Below are 24,004 nucleotides of genomic sequence, written 5' to 3' on the forward strand. Positions count from 1 at the left end.
GTTTCTCACAGATGAAATTGTACAAAGTAAATGCAGAATTCACCATTACGCCCAAATCATTCCCTTCCATATCAACTGGAACAAATTTGCCTAAGAGCTACACCAGAATGGATAGAATTTTGCATTCTAACACTATATCACTTAAACACAGCTCTTTTTAAGACAGAAAGGAAGACTAAAGACATTTTTTATTATTATCCCACTATGCCAGACTCAAGACTTGGAATACATGCAAATTAAATTTTTTCATGGGCAAAAAGTTAACTTAGGCAAGATGAAGGGAGAGAAACTCAAGTATGGAAAATCTGCTTTCAATCATTTCATATAGTTTATTATAAATAATACTCTATAAATAAATACTTGTCTTCCTTATATCAAAGATCTGGCCCTATTTAAAAAAAAACAATAGAATTAATTTAGGCAATTTATACTTAGATTTGCATTATTTGAAAGCCAGATTCACGAAAAAGATAACCAATTTTATCAAGAAAATTGAGATGCGCTGATATCATTAGAGTAAAAAAATAGGATATATATCTCAGATAATAATCAATTACTTCTTGGTGTGTACACAAAGTCCGTTAGTTAAACAGTAGTGATAAATCAAGTCTGCAAGTTCTAAAGTTGTAATCAAGCAAACCAGCAAAATTCCTATCAACCAAAAGACATTTTATATATTTATTAAATATATAACTTACAGAAACACTAGCCTTTCGAAATGGAGACCAGTAGACTATTCCTTCTATACTAGGTGGAATAAAGTCCAAATTATCAATTATTCTGTTTCAAACACTCTTAGAAGAGGAAAACCAAAAACTATCACCTCTCTTGGTTGAGAACTATGTCTTACAACTCTCACTCAAGAAATGCAAATGTATCTCAGTATATTAGAGTTTACAGACTTATAAAAGGAAAGGAAATAAAATCATCAGGGCACTTCGATGAAAACTCATCAATTAGTAATAAAAACACTGGGTCAGTTCATTTCTATGTACTTTTCCGTTCTTTTTGGGTACTGAGAATTTCTATCTAGTTTGAGGGAAAGAAAACATATAAGAAAATCCTTGAAGGTACAGTGGTCATAGTTTTAAGCAAGTTACTTTGTGTACCTGATATCCTCCTCCATGAAATGAGGATAATAATAACACCTACCTCAAAGGGTAGAATGGTGCAAAGCCTGAAATTAAGGCTCAACATTATAAGCTGCCTTGACATCTGATAAAATAAGTAGGATCTCAAATAACCTAACTATAAATTCCCAGACCAAACAACCCTCCTTACCACATGGACCAGGTACAATTATGGCATTTCCCCAACCAGCAAGTTTCAATTCCCCACAAGTCCATGGAATTATTCAAACAAGCCAATCACAGAGTCCCACAGGAACCAAGGGGGTATCGCAACCTCTTAATATGACAAAGCCTCCCACCCACAGTCCTTAGTTTTTCACTCCTGAGTGCAACCTCCATGCAGCCCTGCGGGGTATGCAGTGTTTTCTTTCCCTGGGTTGTGAGTAGGTAGAACAAACTGCTGATCTCATCTGTCCAGTGCTGGGTGTTGTGTGTCTGGACGTCCTATGACCCAAAGTTGGGGATCTCTCCCTCACCAATGGGGTAAGTAAGAAGCCATTAAAACAAGTCGTGACAATAATTATATGAGTGAATATCCACAGACTTCTTAGAACAGTGTCATATTATCAGCTACATATCTGCTATTATTAGAATTAGTCAATATTGAGTTCACAAAGCACAATGTAATTAGTCAAAATGTTTAAACGTCACCTAAGAAGTTAAAGGAAAGATTTGTAGGATAGACTGAATTTATAAAACTATTCACTGGCTCACAGTAGTCCCTTAATTCAAAATTCTGCTCATCAAATGTCTCAGACAATTAAAAATGGAAAACAGAATTGGAAAATATAGCCACTTAAGTGAGGAACATTCACTAACACAGTAACTAGTTATACTCTTGAATGAGTAGATGATCATTTTCAAGAATTCAAATTTAGACTGAAAAAATTCTTAAAAATACAGTCACCAAGACCACATCACTCTTTGAAAATTAAAAAGGTATTTAATACTTAACTAGTCTTTTCCACACACTGTATTTACAATTGACATTTTATTCATGCCTTCATAACTGTTATTAAAGTAACAATGGATGAATATCTGTAAAAAGCCAAAATAATATGTTTTCCATTTTCACCTTCTTTCAAAGCTATTTAGAAAATGTATTTCTCTCCAACCACATAGTAACTGAAACCTAGGTCATAGTCTGTATGCCCTTTTATTCTTCAAAAATGCAGGAATACAAATATAAATTAAATAACTGTAAATTAAATTGTTTCAGGGGCACCTGGGTGGCTCGGTCAGCTAAGCCTCTGGCTTTGACTTCGGTTCTCATGATCTCAGGGTCCCCAGATGGAGCCTCGAGTCTGGCTCTTGCTCAGTGGGGAGTTTGCTCAAGATTCTCTCTCTCTCTCCCTCTTGCCCTCCCCCTGCTGTCACAAGCCGTCTCGCTCTTGCTCTCAAACAAATAAATCATAAAAAATAAATTATTTCATACGGCAACCATCTTTCCTTATCCTTAGGTCTTAATGAGTTACACCTCCAGATTAACATATAATAGTCAAATTAAATATTTGAGAAATTTTTGGAATTTGTACAAGAAGTCTTATTTACCATGTAATCTAAAAGTAGAACAATACAATAGCAGCTATCTTTTGAATTCAAATTTAAAAAGAAAAAAAATAAATTTCTGTTTAAATACTAGTTAGTACAACAGGCTCCTATAGAGAAATCTTGGAATGATGCATATGATAACAGAACAGAAACTGCTATTCAGATAGCTACAATACCTTCATTCATTTCCAGATTGTATACATCGATGTCTATACGTTTCAGTCCTTATGAACCATCTGCACACACAGTATTATTCCCTGGGCAATTTACCACAGCTACTATGGATATTTATTATATCTATGAGCTTTTGTTTTTGTCTCAATGGGCCTTTAATTTATCATCTCACTTGGATTTGCTCTCTGCACTGAAATTATTTGTTCTACTTATTTCAAAATAGTGATAGTTCTTAAAATTTTTATGAAATATACATTTATTGTGGAAACAAAAGACAATAACAGGAAGTAAATGATAAAAATAATTTCCAGTAATCAATCCCATCGCCCAGGAATTGACATTACTAATTTGAGCCCACACTTCTTTTTTAAGTAATTATTTTAGAGAGAGAGAGGGAAAGAGAGTGGGTGTGAGTGGGGTCGGAGAGGGAGAGAATCTCAAGCCAATTCCCTGCTGAGCATGGAGCCCAGTGTGGGACTTGATCTCAGGACTCCAAGATCATGACCTGAACTGAAATCAAGAGTCAGATGCCCAACTGACTAAGCCACCCAGGCACCCCTGGAGTCCACCTTCTAGTTTCTTTACCTTTTTAAGAACGAAAATGGTACGAAGTCATATGATGTCAAAAGATATCCTTTAAAAAAATAAATCCAGCCTTTTCTACTCAATAACCTATTACGGACAATACATTCACTATTCACTTCAAAGCACAAATATAATCCCAAGAGCAGTCCAGTATACTACTGCATTTAGGTCACATATCTGTTCAGTTGATTCCCTTATTAAGAGTAACTTCAGATCAGGAAGCATTTACTGATGATACTTTAAAAAGTAAGAGATCATTCATCTGGAAATGAAGCCTTACTGAGATAAGGCTTAGTTGAGAAGGAAATACATACAGAAAAGACAAAAGATTACAGATGATAATGTGGTTTTATTCTTTAGCTCCTACTAAACAGCACTCTCACAGACCTTTATGGAAGGCAAGGTGGCCCGACAGTGAGAACCAAAGTTTTGCCTCTTAAGTAAGTATGGATGCAAGAGGGAACAAGGAAGGCGGGCAGGTTGCCAGTGGAGTCTCCTAAGTGATCTGTAGACACAAAATTATAGGAAGCAGTTGGGGGAAAAAATAGGCACGAAGTGTTGCTTTTATTTTTAATCTTGTCACTGCTTCCAGTGTTCCCCGGAGAATTCTATTTAAATATAATCAAGAATGACCCATAATTTAGTATTTTTATTCTTTATGAGAATAAAATTACAACTAGAGCTAAGCAACCCTTATTTTCCTCAGGCAGGGGCCCCCATCCTAAACTTATATCTGAGTTGCTCAAATTTTCCATTAATCTGAAGATAATAATTATTGCTCCTTAATTAAAGGAAGGATTGTTGTATAGAATTTTGAAATGCTCAGATGAAAAGTGCTATGTAAAAAAAAAAATCATGTTATGCTAGCTTCATCAGACAGGCAATAACTGACAGGAAATATTCTCATACCTTCCTTTTGCTGCACTGCTATTTTAGACCATGAAAATGCCTTTCTAAATTTCCTTTTTTATGAGTCTCAAAGTCAAAAGCTGACTGCCCATTGCCATGGAGACAGTTCTATTTAAGGTACTATATTAGTCCTTTCCTCGCAGAAGGATAGAAAAGTGGTCAATAGAAAAGCATCACTCTCCATGGGTTAGAATTAAGTAATTACATATGGTTCTGGGGGCAGCAAAAACATAAATAGAAATTTAGGAGTAGGGGGCAATTTAATACAGTTTGTTATTTTTCTTGAGAAAGGTCAACACAGGTTAGATTTTACCACTAAGCTAGAGACGATAAGAGAAAAACTCCCATTACCTCAAAATTATATGCAACCAAATAAGAAGATAAAATTATTTCTATTTACTATCCTAGCGAGAACTACAACTGGCCGAAGCAATTTTTCCCTTCAAAGAGCAACCTTTTACCCTTTGGATTTATAGAAAGCCCACGTATAAGAGATATTCCATAAGTTTCCTTTGTGTTAATTTTCAGACTTCCTGATTTGGCTTTCTGACATCCCATCTGTAATTGAAGAGTAAGCAACCAGTTTATAGGTAAAGAGGAATATCCATAATTTACAGGTATGTTTAGTTTTGTCTAAGGGACTCAAAACAAAACAAACAAACAAACAAAACAATCAAAAACTTCCAATCTTTCAATACTAAACCTGTCTTTAGGACAAATACTATCACTTCTCTTTCTGTTTCAGAAAAAAAAAAGGTCCAAAATTATAATCTTCTGTGAAATAAAAATAATTTAAGATGGTGAGACCCATCCAAGTCTATCAATGTTGGTACTAAAACACTATATTTATATAAATAAGCAATTTCCAAAGATATTTCATTTGAGTTCAGTCATAAAACAGCTTCTAAAACCCAACTCTTTTTTTCCCTTAAGCTAAAGTTCAGAATCCAGCAACAATAAAATAAGATATTATATTTCTTAGGGTGAGCATGTTGTACCAGATGGTCTCAAATCTGTATTTTTTTAAACAGGCAAAGAAATCTTTCTGATTCTAGAACTGATACTCTTTATTATCCATAAAAAGTAGGGATTTCATACTGACTTAATTTGAAACAATTTCCTCTTCTTACCCCATTTCTCAAACAATCAATAAAGCATATTGGAAATAAAATGAACCCATACAATTTTGATTTGTAGAAGCATTTGGTTAATAACTGTAGACCAGTGGTTCTCGACCCTTAAGAACCCATCAGGATCACCTGGAGGGGTTTTTACAATACAAATGGGCAGGCCTCACCTCCAAAATTTCCAATTCAGCAGAGCTGGGTCAGGGCCCCAAATAGTGCATTTCTAACAAACTCCCAGGTGATGCTGATGCTCCTGGTTCCAGGACCACACTTCAAGAACCATTGTCCTGGACATTAAATAGGCTTATTAGCTTACAGAATTATTATTATTATTATTATTCTGTTAATATATCACTTCCATATTTCCCCAAAGGAACCATTTTAAATAAAACAACAGCTTTGGTCTCAGGGGTGGGTCTGGGGGAGGACAGTCAATCTTAGCAATTTGGAAAGGATATCCATTCAATCAAAACCAAGTTAATTCCTAACACTTGTTATCCAGTGGTTAGGCAGCTGCTGGGGTTACAATGACATTCAGGAAAACAAACCCTTGACCAACAAAAGAAGGTTGCATCTCCTCTGGATTCAACTGGCCTTGAAAAGCAACTATCTACTATAGACTTGTGTGGAGAAACTTAGTAATTGAATGTAAATTTTTTCTTAGAAATAACTGTAAGCCAATTATGCATTTACATATGATCCAGAAAACGTATGTATCAACATTTCTGGGAGTTCAATCTAGCTTTCCCACTGACTTACATTTTCATTTTAGACACCCCTTATCAATCAATCTAGAATTGATCTACAACTGACAGCACATTGCATTTTGGTTTTCAAGTGCTCTATAGCTCTGTCAAATAGTTGATTATCCATAAGCACTAACATTAAAATGACTATAAAGATAGAATTAAAAAAAGTATCCTTTTATAATAACAATATACTCCTCTACTATTTTATGGGTATGAAATGTATAACTGTCACTGACAAAGTAATGAGCTAGCTAGAAGTACCGGTAGACAAACTACTTCATTCTCATGACATCAGAGTACCTTTGATAAATGGTAACACTGTGGTTTATTAAAAGCTAAGTTCAGACTTTAGTGGCATTCTAAAGCAAAAGCTGTAACACCTGATAGCATACTGATAGTAGGATTCTGAGTGAGCTTCTTACTCAGTTTTTTAAAAAATTCAACTGTTTCTATAAATATCTGAAGTTAGATGGAGTTATCATCAAGGCACTCATTAATGATCAATTATTTCCATTTGCCACTGTGACAAACATTGTCTCTGCAATCACTTTAATAAAGACCATTAGTAAAGGAAACAAAAGAAAAAAACACATAGATGTACTTACCTTTAAAAGCTTACCAACAATTAAAAGTAAATTATTTTCCATGAATAGCTGCTTTTACATCATAGGATTTGTTTTAGAAACCGAAGTGCATCAATCCTAAAATTTATGTGGAACCACAAAAGATCCAGAACAGCCAAAGCAATCTTGAGGAAAAGAGTAAAGATCACACTCCCTGATTTTATCTATTAAAAAGCTCTGGTAATCAAGATAGTATAGTATTGGCATAAAACAGATATGTAGATCGATGGAACAGAATAGAGAGCCCAGAAATAAACCCGAGCATATACTGTCAATTACTTTACAACAGAGGAGGCAAGAACATACAGTGGGGAAGGACAATCTCTTCTAAAATTGGTGCTGGGAAAACTGGACAGCCACACAAAAAAGAAGGAAATTGGGCCACTATCCTAATCCATACACAAAAACTGACTCAAAATGGATGAAAGGCTTGAATATAAAACGAGAAGCCATGAAACTCCTAGAGGAAAACAATGGTGTTAAGCTCTTTGACATCATTCTTGTTTTTTTTTTTTTTTTTTTTTTTTTTTACTCTGACTCCAAAGGCAAAGACAACAAGAGCAAAAATAAACAAGTGGGACTACATCAAACTAAAAAGCTTCTGCATAGCAAAGGAAACCAAAATAAACAGGCAACCCACTGAATGGGAGAAAATATTTGCAAATCATGTATCTGAAGAGAGGTTAATACTCAAAGTATATAAAAAACTGATACAGTAACAAAAACCTCCAAACAACCCAATTTAAAAAATGAGCAGGGATCTAAATAGACATTTTCCCAAAGACATCCAGATGGTCCATAGGTACATGAAGAGATGCTCAATGCCACGCATCACCAGGGAAATGCAAATAAATCAAAACCACAATGAGATATCACCTCGCATCTGTCAGAATAGCTATCATCAAAAAGACAAGAGAAGGGAGCCCTTGTATATTGGTGGTGGGAATGTAGATTGATACAGCTACTATAGAGGACAGTATGGAGGCTCCTCAAAAAAATTGAAAGTAGAACTGTCATATGACCCAGCAATTCCACATCTGGGCGTTTATCTTAAGAGAACAATAAGCCTAACACCCAAAAAGGTATCTGCATCTCTAGTTCATGAAAGCATTATTTACAATAGCCAAGACAAGGACATAACCTAAATGCCCATCGGTGAATGAATGGACAAAGATGATGTCATATACACACACACACACACACAAACACACACACACACACACACACACACACACACACACACAATGGAATACCACTCAGCCACAAAAAAGACGGAAAGCTTGTCCTTTGCAACAAGGAGAGACCTTGAGGGTATTATGCCATGTGAAATTAGACAGAGGAAGACAAATACTGTATGGTTTCAGTTACCTCTTGGAAATCTAAAAAAATAAATGAACACACAAAAAATCAAACTCATACAGAGACTAGATGGGTGGAGAGGAGAGATACAGGGGAGAAGACAGTGGAGGGGTGGGCAAAGTTGGTGATGGGGATCAAGCAGCACAAATTGCCATCTATAAAATAAATAAGTAGTGGGGATGGACTATAAAGCATGGTGACTGTACTACTGGCAGCACAATGGAAAGTTGCTAAGAAAGTAAATCTTCAAAGTGCTCATCACAAGGAAAAAACAAGGTCATAACTTTGTGTGGTGTCAGGCGGTAACTAGACTTACTGTGGTGATCATTTGGCAAGGTATACAAATGTCTAAGCATTACGCTGTACACCTGAAACTAATATAATGTATATTAATTATGCTTTAAAAATAAAACTAAGAACACCAGATTAGTGATTACTTCATAACATGAGAGAACTAGATAAGCATAATCATACATATCAGTACTTGGGTTATATAAATTTAATTCTCCCATATAGAATCATAACAAGAGTTGGTCAAAAGAACTCCCTACCAGATATAGTATGAAGCACACAATATTAAAATGCATAGCTTGTCTGTCAATCTTCACTTCAGTGAAAATTCTGATTCAGGGTCTGAATCTTGCACTCGGTACTGGCTTTGTCATTGCTCTAGACATCATTTGAAGACCACGGAAGACATCGTATACTGATACTTTTACAAAGGTGCAACCCTGGTAAATGGTGCCATTTTATATTCACTGACTAAATACTCGGTGTGAAATTTTAAAACTCTTCGTCTTAAAAAGTATCCTGAATAATTAATGATTTTCCATTTTTGAATTATTGACAGCCATCACTTCTGCTCACCAGAGCAGGGATTTTTTTCCACTGAATTACCCTCTCCTCGCACATACTGCCCATCCCAGCACTCGGGTACTACCCTTGTCAGCTCTGGAATATGTGTTTGTCTCACTTACCATATGACACAGTTCTTGAATGCCACTATGTTAATGTTGGTGGAGAAATTAAGACAATGAATTCAACACTTTAAAATTCACTATAGAAAAAGTATGATGCATGTCGCGTTGCCCATCTGTAGTCATAAGAAGCGTCTAGGGAACTATCCTATATTTTACTCACTCAAGGCCTCAAAGACACTATGGATGACAGAGCTCTGAAATCCTAACATGGGGATTCTGACCAGCACAAAGAACACATTTAGGATCTTAAGCAGCCAGTTTTGCACTATGGTCTCTCAAATCAAAGCATTCGTTAGTTAGGTTTTGCAAAATTCTTGAAATGTAACTGTAATTAAAATGTAAGACTGTGCAATATATAATGGTACTCCTACTAAAACCACAACACGGTGTGATACGGAGTTACTGCAAAAGAGCTTAAAAAAAAAAAGAGGAGGGGACTGACAAATGTGACAAATGTGCTTTCAAGGATATTTAGTATTTACAGATTTTTTGAAATTTTACTTTGGATAGATTCAAATTATGTTATCTAACCAGGTACTAAAGACAAGTCATTCTAATTAGATGTTTTTGCAGATTTGCTGTTTATTCATAGTCAGCTTTGGATTCATTTTGCACACTAATGAAAACACAGTTCGAATGATATAGGAATTTTTCTTTTTTTAGGGAGGTAATATGTTAGTATATATGTTACTACATGTTAGTAATGAGCAGGCACAATCCAGAAAAGTCAGCTAATCTAGGCCTCTGATGCCCACTTCCTTGCACATTCCATACACCAAGAGGTCAGCTAGCTAGACTGCTGGCTACATACAGCCTGCCGTCTCTTTTTTTACTGCCTGGGTTTTATATTTTTAAATTATTGAAAAAAAAAACCCAAAAGCATATTCATGACATGGGAAAATAATATAAAATTACAACTGCAGTGTCCATAAACAAAGTTTTATCAGAATAAAAGCCACATCCATTCCTAAGTATTCCTTTATGAAAGAGATAAAGTATTTAGTGCCCTTAAGAATGAGGGGAAATATGTGTTTAGGCAAATAAAAATGTAAAAACAATTCTTTTTTGATAAAAATATATACATTCCCATTTTATGCTTATTCTCTATGAGTTGTCTATGGCTGGTTTTGCCATCCAAGGACAGAGTTGTTGTTGCACAGAAACCACCTAGGCTTCACTTTAGGCTTCACCTAAAATATTCACTATCTAGTCCTCTGCAGAAGAAATTTGCCAAACACTATTTATACCATCTGTCAAATGAGGGGCATAATTGTGAAGCTCTCTTTCGGAGATCCAGATGTAGGCTGTATCGTCACCCAGCTTCTACCAAGAACGCTGATGTCCTCACTGTCTGTGTTTTCAGCACTTAACAGGTAGGAGCATCTGAGGTTTGCTGAATGAATATATAAAAGAATGACAGATATTCATATAATATGTGAGTGGTTTATAAATGTCAACAGCCTTTACATTTCTTGCCTGTTTAAAAGTATGAAGGACATGAAGGAGTAGTAACATCGAGATACAGAATAAGCGTAAAATGGCAATGTATGTATTTTTACATAAAAAGAGAATTGTTTTCACATTCATATTTGCCTAAACATATATTTTCCCCCATTTTTAAGGGCACTAAATACTAAGTAGGTCTCTTGCATAAAAGAACACTTATGAATTCATACTAGTCTTGGGTATTCAACAATACACTTTGCCTAAAGAATATTAAAACTTAGACCTTGTGCTTACCTTAATAGCTACCCAATATAAAACAATAGCTTACAAGATTATTAATTATATAGGTCATACTCTATTAAAAAATAAAAGTACAACACAAATAGATATTCTGCACCCCCCCCCAAGAATTCACTAATTTCAGCTAATATATTATACAAAAAGGTTTATAGAAAAGAATTTGAAAATTATTTGGGATTTAGTGCTAAGATACCTTTAGCTTAGGTGATTTTTGTTTTAATCCCCTTTTGGTGGAGTAAATTTGCTTGGTGTGTTTTCCTTTATTAATTTATACCAAAAAAATTAAGATATACAAGCTAAATCCCTAATCTCATATAAAGAAGGAAACTTCCTGAGGGGTTAAATTTTTTTTTTTTCCATTTGTATTACCTTAAAGACAAAATGTAAAGTAAAAAAATATCCCACCCAGCTTAAAATGAACTGTGCTTGGGCCAGAGCCATAGGAAGAAAGTATAAAGCATGCAAGGATAAGCCAGCTTGATGTTGGGCCCTTGGTTATCCCAACACCTCACCATTACCCAATATTTATCCCCTTCTTCGTTTCAACTGTTACTTGAATACTGGGTAGAACTGCATCCATGGAATTTTCCTGTTAGACACAATAACCAAACATAGTCTCAGAGGGAACATATGACAAAATATTTTTGGTCAAAATCATTTACCCTTTTTACAGTTAAGCATTTAAGTTAGGAAAGCCCTCCAGTGAAGCAGTTACTTAGATTTTGGAATGCAATTTCCCCTGGAGACAATGTTATACCTAGTGGTTAGGTTTCCAAGCTAATGAGTAAAGGGGTGTTGATAGAACTATAATATTAATAGTAACTAACTAGATATCTTACTGTGTTTCTATGGAGAGACTCTCAAGAGTTCTAATTTAAAAATAGCAGGACCACATCTTCCCACAAACTCCTCCCCCCAACATAAACCCTTTGTAACAATGGTAACTCCTCTGTAAGTCTTCTGTAGATGTCACATACAAAAGGTAGGTAAGGGGAGGCCAGTGGCTGGACACCAGTCCCAGGATCTGGGATTCCTTCTAGCATCATTTTTTCCTTACCACAGAAAGCCAATATGGAATATGGTGGAAATGAGCATTTATGTTACATCTTCCTAAATAACTTTTTTACTGCAAAATGTCACTAAAAATTGAGAACATTTCTTTAGAGGTCCTACTCCAGAAACAAAACACTCAAAATGTTTCTAGACAATGCCTTTTGTCAGATCTATGTCAGCAGTATTGAATGCATCAATGTTGCTGAACTAATGAATGACTGATTGGCAAAAGAAATGTCAATGTTTGCTGGAAAGTTAGGAAAAATCCATCCTGGGATTAGGAAGAATGATCAAATAATTAACAGACCTAGGTAACAGAGCTAATTAGGCCAAAACTTTCTATGAGAATCTCAATTTGTTTGTCAATCTATTTAGTCTTTTAAAGAAATTTGCATTTCTAATATAAAAATAAAGTAGAAAATATCTGAATTTGAAATCCCTATTAATCTCTTGATGAATCAAGTCCTAGTAAGTTTTGTTAATTTCACATTTTGTAAAACTTGTTCCATAAAGAAAACGTGTGAATTAAGGAAATTCAGTGTTTGTATCTGTATAAGGAGATAGACCTGGTTTCAAATCCTGAGTCTACCACCTATTGGTACTATGACCTTAAACAAGTAATTAAAGCTCTCTGAGCCCTAACTCTTCAACCATAAAATGTAATAATTCTTTATCGGATCATCATGATGATTAAATGTGATACATATGCAGGGCTTATATAGTTAAGTTTATGGCACACAGGAGGTATTCAAAAGAAGCCAGTGGGTCGCCTGGGTGGCTCAGTCAGTTGGGCATGTGGGGTGGAGCCCTGTATCTGGCTCCCTGTTGAACAGGGAGTATGCTTCTCCTTCTCCCTTTGCCTGCTGCTCCCCCTGCTTGTGCTCCCTCTCTCTGTCAAATAAAACCTTAAAAAAAAAAAAAAAAGCTAGTATTACTTTAATTATAAAATGCACTTCAAGACTAAGGGTTATGATCGCAGGTAATTACAATAATCTTTCACAGAATCCAGCTTTAGTTAGCCAGGAGGTTAATTTCAGCCTTCTCAATATTCAGCCTATATCTATAATTGGAAAGAGAAATTCCATTTCTTCAAGCGACTAGTTTCATCTTTGCAAGAGAGGGAGATGTAAAAATAAAATATGTACCTAGGAATGAGAACATATACCTACCTCCACTACAAGTAGTTGTTAATTAGTAGAAAAAATAAGTCTCACTCAAATGTATATTTTATACTTTAAGAAATCTCTGGTGCAAGAAATAACATGGCCCTAAATCAGCCATTTTTATACTTGTTCACCCTTATTCATGTATGATACGTTTAATACATTCTTCATGAAATCTAAGGTTAAATGCTCATTACTCCTTATTGGAAGCTTTGAGCAACAAAATGCAAGGTTATTCCAAACCACCATGAAACATCCCATAATATTCATGTGTCCCTCCGGACGCAGTCAATATCCTGGCCCATAGACCAAAAAGTGACTCACTTCTGGGTGGATCTAAAAAAGTAAAGGCTAACTAAGGGGCAGTCCAGGCCCAGGAAGAGTTGTCTGGTTCAGTTACCAAGGGAGTGCTTGCTGGCCAAGGGGATCACAGCTGGCTTGGGAGATTTCCAAAATAAAGGGCTTGGGGGAAGTGGAAGAGGGAAAGGCTTCCCTGGAATAATATGTGAAAAGAACCTTAGAAAGGGGCCTACAGCGAATCTTGGGAGTTTGAAGGTAGGTCCTTAGTACCCCAAAACTGCCATCCCTTATGAACCTAGCACATTCCAGGAGGTAGAGTATATGTCCATAACAAAGCAATGGCTATTTTACATTTCTGAAAAAGACCAATAGCTAAGGCCATTGTCCTGACCCTCTTAGTGAACTGACATTCCAGCCCCCTATCTGAACTCCCTCCAAAACATAGCTTATTTCACTGAAACATTCCCATGGTCATGAAGATGGTAAAGTCATCTTTGCCACTGAACTCAAAGTGTTCTTTCTTCGTAGAGAACAAAATATGACTGTAAAGACCAGACATATCAGACAAATATCAAACCTATTCCAGAAAATGAGAAAAGTTCTCATTTTATCAGATTATATTATGTTCAATATAAGTATACTGCCAACGTTTATAAGAGCAACAGATCTTTAAATGAGAATTCTAATTTTGCTAAAAATAAACTTTGTTAACTAGATCCCAAATATGAAGAAACCTAATAGGGGAAAGATATATGCAAATAATTGTTAATTACAGTTTAATGTGGCAAGTATGATAAATGCAGTATATTTGGGCAGAACAGCAGTTCTGAGGAGCTAGAAGGAAAGTGGTTTAAAGATCAGGAAACACTTTGGAGATGTCACAAGCTCTGAAGATTTTTGAAAGACAAATTGGAATTCTACATGTTAACTGTAGACTTAGATGGTATAGGATATATATTTTTAAGTAGTTTATACCTCATCTACTTATGCACTTAAGGTAACTGTGTGGGAACATCACCAATCATTTTGGTTTTGCCATGTATTTACTGTATATGGGTGAATCCCACCTCCTCCCCCATCCCTGCCCCCCACCACAGTGGTATCGTAGGGATAGTCTAGATACTGGTAGTCATTTACAGGTCTCACTAGATCTAATCAAATAAATAGAGCCTTATGCCCATGCCTTCAAGACCACACTGAACTGCAGGTGGCTGTCTGTTGTAGCTTGTGTGGACAGAGTAACCTGCACCCCCTACACACAAAATAGAAAACGCCCTATCTTTGAGGATTGCAGTATTTAGGGACTCCCACATTCAGAGCTGTCCTAATTCCTATCTACAGTGGTGGTTTTCTTTTCCTTTATTCTAGCAATGCTTGTTATCAGCAGTCTACAGTAATACTTCTCTCTCTGATTCTTTCTTGTCTCTTCTTCTGTTGCTTCTCCCACATGTCTCAACTTTCAAGAAAAAAGGCTAACCTGGCTACTCTGAACCTTTCCTTTTCAGCCAAGAGTCAACTGATTAGAACACAATGGACATAATCTTTGGATCTGACCATTCTTCATTGCCGAGTACTTAGAATATTCTCTCAGAGCCAGAGACGTGTTAGTCCCCCTCCCTGGTTTTTACCAGGTAAGGGGATGCTCACGAAAAGTAAAGATCATTTCTAGTTAGCCTTACCCTTACTGTGAGAGTGGAGAAGCTTCTAAGATGTCACTGAAAAGGTGCTAGGCAGCCTCTGCAAGTGATCCTCACACAGAATAGAGGTGACTGGGTTGGCCTCATCTACATTTTCTGTGAGCGGTACCTGCCTTTTGTTTTCCCCATAGATTCCTGAGAATTACATTTATATGCACCATACATGTATATGAACTCTGGCTCAATAGTTCTCAAATGTTCTGGTCTTGGAACTCCTTCACACTCTTAAAAATTTCAGAGGGAACCAAAGAGATTTTGTTTGTGTATGGATTATAACTGTCAATATTTACTGTATTAGGAATTAAAACTGAGAAAATGTTAAATGTTAATTCACTTAAAATAATAAATCCATTACATGTTAACATAAGGCACATATTTTTAGCAAAATAACTTTATTTTCCAAAACAAAAAAATAGTGAGCAGAGTGACATTTATGGCTTGCAGATCTCTTTAGTATCTGTTTAATAGAAGACAGCTGAATTTTATATCTGATTCTGTATTCAATCTGTTGCAATGTTTTGATTGAAGTATGAGAGGAAAATCTGGCCTCACACACACATTAAGAAGTCGGGAAATGAAGGAGTTAACTGTGAATATGCTTCTTTGATAGCACACCAAAACTCCACAAGCTGAATTTCCTAATAGTCCCTTACAATGTGGAATCTGAAACCCTATCAGGAAACTGAACCTTCTCTATCCTATTAAAATCTATTTGCCTAGCTTGCACTTCCAATGGATCTTTTACCCATGTAGGCTTTTGATAAACATATGCTCAAAAATGAGCATTTTTACTCATTGAAGAACCACTAACGACATTCACTGCCATAAAGAGAAAGAATGGCCAGGTGGAGTGTGTGGGGGATCTAGAGCCCTTCACAGATGCTGAAGATATTCCCTGGTAGCTTCAATACTTCAGGGGACCATAAGAATATTGTTTTATTACAGAAGTGGTTCTAAGAATTAAATGGACTCTTACTAGTTGTAGGATAGAGGTCACAGCACTTAAATTTTCTGTGAGAAGCAACTGAGATAATGTGAAAGCACTCTAAAAATAGTGAATGAAAGTCTAGACAAAACTTGAGTTATTACCCAATACTTTCAAAAAGGAAAAATGGGGCAGAGATGGGGAGAAGAGACTGACACCTTTCCTCCCGTAACTCTTTTCCTAAATTAGAACTATTCTTTGCTTTACCCTAAATATCTTCATATTTTATTAAATATAGTCATCTTTGACTTTTTAGTCCTTTCAAACTACTAATTTTCCTCATCTGCCGAAGTGTTGAAAAGGCGATTTCATTTTATCTAATTATTGAAAAAAATAAAAGCAATGCACTGGATTAGTACATAAGAGGGGGAGGAGTAGGTATAAATAGAAATATGCAAATCAAAAGCCAGTATGTTGATCATTCTAACCAAAGCATAGTATCTTTACCTCTCATTTACAGACATTATAGTTAAAAAGGACAGAAAAGTGAAGACTAACCAAATTACTCACTATGTACTGAAATATATTGCTGTAACTTACAAAGAACTACAGTGACCTGGAAAAATAAATCGGCTCATATGTTTCTTATATTTATAAGTTACATTTCATGGTTTACAAAGCACTTTAACACATTCTCTCTCTCGAGCTATGCAGCAACCTTTAAGTCAAACAGAAATTATCTACATTTTACAGAAAAAAATTTGTCTTCAAGGAAATTAACTAATTTGCCCCAAATTAAAAGACCTGCCAGAGATGTACCAAACTACAAGATCTATGAGAGACCATGAGCACATCTAGTGGCTTCCCCCATCACTACATTAGAAGGTATGTTTTGGCAGTTCCCAGGGGGTGGGAAGGTGGGAGAAGTAACAGAACCCCTTTTACAAATGAAATTTCAATTGGATCTGAACTATGCAACATATAAATATACAAAACACTGATTTTAATGTGTTTTAGTTATGAAGTAACAATTACTGTTAACAAGAAGTTTGTTAACAAATAAAACTCTAACAGTAGAAATATAACATGAGTAGATACACGTAGGAAGGATTTTTTTAACCATCTTTCTTACCAATAGCATACTAACAAAAAGATTCAAATACATGTATAAGCATAGCAGAACAAGCTTTAATTCACAGCCTGCACATAATAATCTTGTAACAAAAGATAACTTTTAAAACAATTTGTTAAAATTTGGTAAAACATATTTTGGTGTAGCTGTATTTTTAAGTTACGACTTAAGAATAAGTGTAATTGTATTTAAAAAGGCATTTTAGGGCTTCCTAAAAAGCAGCTTGAAAACCATTGTATAATGGTTTGCTATCATATATTCACTGCTTCATCTCTACCTAGTTAAGATAACTAAGATAAAATAAGTAAAAAAGATAAATTAGTAAAAAACTGATTTTGACAATCAAAATATATATATTTAAGAAACCTAACCAAGAGTACAGCTACAAAAATCAGCCAAAGCAATTACATTCTACTGAATGAACCTTATAAAATTGCTATTAACTGACAATTTTAATTATAAAAGTGAGGTTCATATGGTTCAATTTAGTATTTCCCATTTTATTTTTGGAGTCCTTTCACTTAAAAACCACCAAAAAGTTGCCAAAAATAATTGATTATAGAAACAAAGTGGAAAAATGCAATACCCAACAAAAATCTATCTCTAGAACTACCTAAACACATGAAGAATTTTTAAATGTTAAAGTGAAGTTTTATTCACTTTACTGGTACTGGCAGCTCCATACTCAAAAACATTGTAATATGCCCCCTTTCATTCATCAGAAGATTAGTGGACTGACAGTTACCTACCTTAATGCAGTTTGGTACTCCACTTTGAAATTTATCCAGTTGTCACCAGAACTTCTTCAAGAAACATGTATTTTACTTCAGAATTCATTAACTTTTCCAAGTAAGTGGAAGCATTTCCTTTTTTATTAAAAACTTTATTGAATTATTTCATTGATAACAGAACTTAGAAAGAGTTATAGATGTGAGGATAGTTTGTTGTTCCTTCATTTGTTTCCCTGTATGGGAAATATATTCTTTTTACTAACCTAGGCTACCAAATTAGGCATATTCAATATTTTAAGAAGTCTTTCTACTTTGGAAGACACTAAATCAAAACTGTAAAAGCACTTCTAATAATGAATGTGACTCTCATACAATATATAACTCAATTTTCGGACATTGTTTAAACCAAGTTATTTCACTGAAGGTGAATCCAGTTCCTTTTGAAGTCCCCTCCCTCCAAATTCAACACATTGCAACAAATTAAGCTACTTAAAGAAAAAAGCTTCATGCCACATAAAAGGTGACTCTTTCCCCATCATTAATGAGGATTATAACAGCAAAGAGTAATTCACACTGGGTGTGCATGAGTTTCATTCTTCATTATGAACTGAACTAAAATTCAAAATGCTATGACTCACTTGGTTATTACTGAACACTTTATTAAGTGGAAAACAAGATAAATTCAAAGAATCACACTTTTAGAGTTACAGATGAATTTTAAAGTTATATAGTTTCTATCAAAAAGAAAATCATCTTTATTAGAAATAAACTCTTACATGCTATTTTTAGAATGATGAAGAATTTAAAATGCTAAACACTTGATATCTTTTAAGAGCACTTAAGAATAGCACTCTTTAAAAGCTGCAAATATTGCCAAGTCATGTCATAACTGGCTCAAACAATCCCATTTCCATCTAAAGTTATTTCATGCTACTGCATGAATCAATATTAAATACCTTGGAGTTACTAAAAGCTGGAATATTGGCAGAGGTACATAGCAATTACAAAATATGAAAATGGTGAATATCCATTTTCCATATACCTCTTTCTTTTAAGAATGACTAGAAATGAGGATGTTCTTTCTAGGCAAATAGAAATAAGTTTCTTAAAAGCTAAGAGAAAGATATAAAGAATGCCAGCAAAGAGTGATGGATCCATAGCCATGGTTCTCTTTAAAGAAAAGCTAGATTTTGAAGCATAATATCACCTCCAAACATTTTATTAGCCTACCAAATTGCCAGAGCCATTTAAAAAAAAAAAGTCAAAGTCAATATAGTCCTTTTGTTCCTTATTCAGTTAAAACAAAACAAAACAATTAGCTGTTATTTTAACCAGGCCTGAGTTTAATCAGATGTGTCTCAACCAACAATTTTTTCATGTTAAAAACATAACTTACCACTTTTGAAGTCAGGAAATAATAATAATAATTTTTTTTTAAAAAGCTAGTTTCATATGACATCTGACCCTGAAGTGAAAGAGTTAACATTCAACTAAGCTGATCTGCACTTCTGATCCATTACATTTCTCACAAGCTGCCCTACAATGAGCTGAGTAAGTATCAACTGTAATTTGATCCCAGAGTTTATGGAAAAAAATAACTGCACAAACGCAACATGCACATTTAATAAAAATCTGTTTCAAGAGAAACATATCCAATAAACACAATTTAAGGCATATTTAACCGTTCGATTAACTTCAAATCTGCAATCCTTTTGCTTTCTTCATGCTCTCAAAATAGTGGGGGGGAAAAGCAGCAGCCCTACTGCAGGGAAAAGAAGCTTGAAAAACAACTTTGATTGGCACTTGGCCTGACCCACAGAGGAAGAAAAACAGTTTTTGGACAAAGAGCGCAAATATTTGAGCTTGCTTACTTACATGCTTTCTTTCTATTTTTAATATATAAATAACAGTCCCAATTGCACTGTATTTGGAGAAACTGACTAAAAACGGTGCCGTATTCGTCTTAGTCTTTCAGTTCCGATGCATTTGCACAGCTCAGCAATTTTAATTCATTTGTACTGGACAAACAGAAGCACCTCAACTACTGTTTCCGCTTAATGAAATGTAAAAATACAGTTTGGAGAAAAATTAAGTGATTATTAGATTACCCTGTGGAGGCCGTTCAAGTCTGATTAAAAGCTTTTCTCGGTCTAAAGCGACATCTTCTCATTCCCCTCCCCCACCCCTTAACGGAGTGATTAAGCCAAGTAAGCCAAACAATTCTGGAGTAAACTTTCTATCAGTCACTCAGGGAAGCAATAAGCTGATTTGTACGTCTGATTTTTCTGGACCTACACGGGGCGGGGGCGGGGGGGGGGCGACTGCTGAGGAGTGATAACCCGCGTCCACCTCGGTCTCCTCCTCCCCCAAACCCAGACGAACTGTAAGGTCGAATAGCATTTCCCATGGGCATAAAGTTCAAGCTGCTTTACCAGTTCCTTTTAAGACTGAACTACAGACACAGGACTGCCGTCAGGAGAATGCAAAAAGGCGTGTTAAGGGAGAGCGCACAAGGCAGGCAGAAACGACCGAATAAACAAAAACCACCCCCGCCAAGAGTTGGCCACACAGCAAAGAGGGAGCCAGGTTCCTCAAGACCAGACCAGGCTGTTCAGACTCCGCACCGACCTCCATCCACAGCACCCGGAGGAGGATCGCTCCCTCTCTCCGCCCGAGCAGCAGGCCGGAGGTGGCAAGGCATGGAGGTGAGCCGAGAAACAGAATACTGGCAGCAAAAAGAAAATCGGGGGGGAAAAAAAATCCCCAACCCCTCGGGACTAGCATCTGTCCCGGCAGAGATAAAACGCAGCAGTGCAAGCCTCCACCCTCAACCCACGCCCCCTTCTTCGGTCCCGGCGTGGGGAAGGTGCCCGGGGATCCCTCTGAGCCTCGCCCCAACAGTGCGCCCCGGGGCCGAGCAGCCCGAGCCTGGCGGCGGGAAGCGCCCCTCTCGGGCTGGACCCCAGGCCGAGCCCGTACCTTCCGCAGCACTTTCCGGCAGTTGGTACAGAGCAGGTAGTTGGCGGCGGCCGACGGGCTGCTGCCGCCCCGGTTCATCGTGGCTGTGGGCGCCGAAGGCGAAGACGGACGGCGGGGCCGAGGCCGGGTATCACTGCGGCCGCCCGCGCCGCTGCGGGGTCGGACCGTCCCCCTGCCGCCGGCTGCGCTTCAGCCTCTGCCTCCGCAGGGCAGAATGTCGGGATGGCAGGCGACGGCCCGAGAACGAGCGGCGCTGCCCGAGGCGACCACCGCGGCGGCTGCCGAAGCGCCGGCGGAGACGGCGGCGGCGGCTCCTCACCGGCCCGTTGTTCCTCCCGCCCCCATCCTCCAGACCCCCGCCCCCGCCAGGCTAGGACGAGCAGCCGCCACCGCTGCCGCCGCCTCCGCCGCCGCCGCAGCGCCTCAGTGCGGCCCCGCCCCCGCCTCCCCACCACCTTCACCACCTCCACGCTCCGGTACCGCCCCCTCCCGCCATTCGGACAGCCCCGGCCACGCCCCTGGGCCTCTAGCCCGCAGCCAATGAGCAACCAGAGCCCGGTTGGGAGCCGCGCCGGCCAATCACAGAGGCCGAGGAAGCCTTGAATCTCCGGGCAAGTTAAGTTTATCTCCGAGGCTCGGAACTGGAGAGAGATGGCGGGTTAGTTAGGTAGTGGGGTGGAAGGGAATACAGTTTGTGCTGCTCCGCCAATAGGAGGAAGAAGGTGTGTCGTATGCAAAACATCCCTGGAAGCCCAGCCCCTCCCCGAAGACAAGCCACGCCCCCTTCTCTAGGTCCCTGCAAAAATGGTAAGGAGAGTGAGATAAAAAACTGGGAGCTAGAGCCTAGCTAGAGGGTCTCAGACTGAGCTAAATATTTCCTGGTTTCTTGAGAAAGGCTGGGGACGGGAGAGAGGCGGTAGCTAAAACGTTCACACTATCAGGGCAGTGATTAGGCTTTCTCCTAGCCAGAATCTTAGCTTAGCTGTAAAGAAGACTGCAGTCACGTAATGCTTGCCACCCAGAGATCCCAGAGAACTTTCTGCATCATGTATCTTGCTTGAGCCTCGTTTTGCAAAAGACCAATTACCTGAGTCTTGGGTGGGGAGGGGGATAGGGGTAGACGTCTGAGATATATTTACGCCACTAATTGAGTTGTGGGGGTGGTGTGGACAGAAAACCTCGGGTTTAGCGGTTTCCTCCTCCATCTGAAGTACCTTCTCGCAGTCCTTTCAGCAGTGAAAGTTCCTTTATTTGCCCAGCACGAAAGGGCCAAAAACACAGGTTTATCCTCTCACCCAACGGTCCTTTCTGAGACAGTTGATCAGAAACATGGAGAACACAGAGCCTTGCCCGGGAAGAAAGGTTCAGAGAACAAATCGTATGTAAACTATTGGGCTGGACTTGCCTCTTCCAAAGCTAAAAACGGTGAGTCAGGATTTTGGCGTCCACGCTCTAGGGAGAGAGGGCACATGTAATTGGGGAAAGCTCTGGCTGGCAGAGTTTGGTGGGGGTGGGCAGGCGAAGGGGTAGCCAAGTCTCTCGAGGAGGCCAGCAACGCGCGTGCGGGTCCAATGCGGGTTCCCGACGCGAGACGCCCGGAAACCTGCTCCCCAGTGAGAACAAAGGCAGGCGCCGAGCGAGAACCTGATTGGTGCCGGGTCCCCACCGGTGTCCTCCTGGCCCCGGAGACAACTTGCTTCACCCACTGGCGCGGAGCTCCGTGCTCACTGGAGCCCGAGCTCCCCACCCGCCTTTGGCTGTGACCACACAGGACTGTGCGTTATGACATCACCTGTTTTCGCTCTTCAGAACATGATCTGTATTCTCAGCTTCTCCTTTTTTAAAGGTCTCTAGTGGGCCGGGATTTGTGAAGGCCTGCGGCCCTCAGAATGAATCTGGAGATGATGTAAAAGAACGGTTTCACTGGTTTGCATTTCTTTCTTTTCTTCCTTTTCTTTTTAATGAACACACACACACACACACACGAACAAACAAACAAACAAACAAACAAAAAAACCCACCCTGGTTTCCTTAGGGATTCAGTGTGGTGTTGTAATGCAAAATCAGAAAGGTACACTTGGAGGAGCTAGCAAGTTTAGCATATCAAAGCTATTAGACCAAATTGTGTGGTTAAAACTGTCAATCTCATTTTTCAACAGCTGCCTCCTCTGTCCCTTTTAGAGACCAACACACATACACCAAAGTCTACACAAGGAACAAAGGAAGTGGAAATCTGCCAGTGCCAGGTTTGATTAAATTAAAATCGACTGGAAAACCCCTGAAGGGTCTGAGTTTTGTGGTTGGGTAAATGTGTTGATCCATTTAACTAGTAATAGCCAAAGATCCCTTGATGCTGTTGTAGACATATATAACCTAGAATAGCAATGGTGTGGGGAAGGTGCTTAACAATCAGAAACTGTAACAGCAAGAAGATTAGGTAAGGAGAGAAATCACCACCTGCTCTTCAATGCAGAGAATGGAGAAATCCAGACAGAAAGTTAGCAAGGCACAGTTTTCCTAAGAACTGAAACACATATGTGTCCCTATTTAGTGGTAAATTTCTTGGGCTATGTTCCTGGCTGGTTCTCTCTTGTAAAGCAGATTTTATGTGAATACATTTTAAAGGATAGGAGATATTGAAGGGTGAAGTGAATTTTTTGTGCAGAGATTGAATTTTCTCAGTATTTTAGATTCAAATTGGTTTCAATCATATTTTTCGTATAACTTTTCCTCTTAGTAGTTAAAATCCCTTCACAATGATGTTCTTTGAGCTCTTCATAACTAAGTTCCCCAGAAAGGATGGCCAGGAAAGTGTAATCTACAGCTTTGTTTGCTCTGACAAAGATGGCTAAAGGGAGGTTTTAGGGGAATAGCTTCATTGATACATGTAGGTGACCAAAAAATGGCTCTCTCCACCAAATTCCTCCAAACTTTTGTAACATTGATTATCCAGAGGGACATTTATTTGACATTTAAGGGTGTGCTGCATTGTGACATTTCTTATATTGAACCCTTTTATATGTGTCTATGTTTCACCCCTAACATCTTCAATGCAGTAACTCAGCACACAACCTTCACCCTTTCTTTTGGT

The 24,004-nt window shown here is 38.0% G+C and overlaps 1 protein-coding gene across 3 annotated transcripts in view; it reads right to left on the reverse strand.

Moving 5' to 3' along the window:
- SESN3 (sestrin 3) overlaps positions 1 to 21,264 on the reverse strand; it is a 73,969-nt gene extending 52,705 nt beyond the window's left edge. Inside the window, exon 1 of one of the 3 annotated variants that reach the window (XM_059413101.1) lies at positions 20,914 to 21,264. In XM_059413101.1, the coding sequence (XP_059269084.1) occupies positions 20,914 to 20,991 (78 nt within the window). In that variant the 5' untranslated portion in view covers positions 20,992 to 21,264. Of the gene's footprint in view, positions 1 to 5,646; positions 5,667 to 17,952; positions 17,972 to 20,913 lie in introns of those variants that run through there. The other 2 variants (XM_059413121.1, XM_059413111.1) reach the window with 2 other exon arrangements.
- Between the last annotated feature and the right edge of the window lie 2,740 nt (positions 21,265 to 24,004).

This window comes from Mustela nigripes, chromosome 1 (genome assembly GCF_022355385.1).
Source record: "Mustela nigripes isolate SB6536 chromosome 1, MUSNIG.SB6536, whole genome shotgun sequence".
NCBI classification, from domain to species: Eukaryota; Metazoa; Chordata; class Mammalia; order Carnivora; family Mustelidae; genus Mustela; species Mustela nigripes.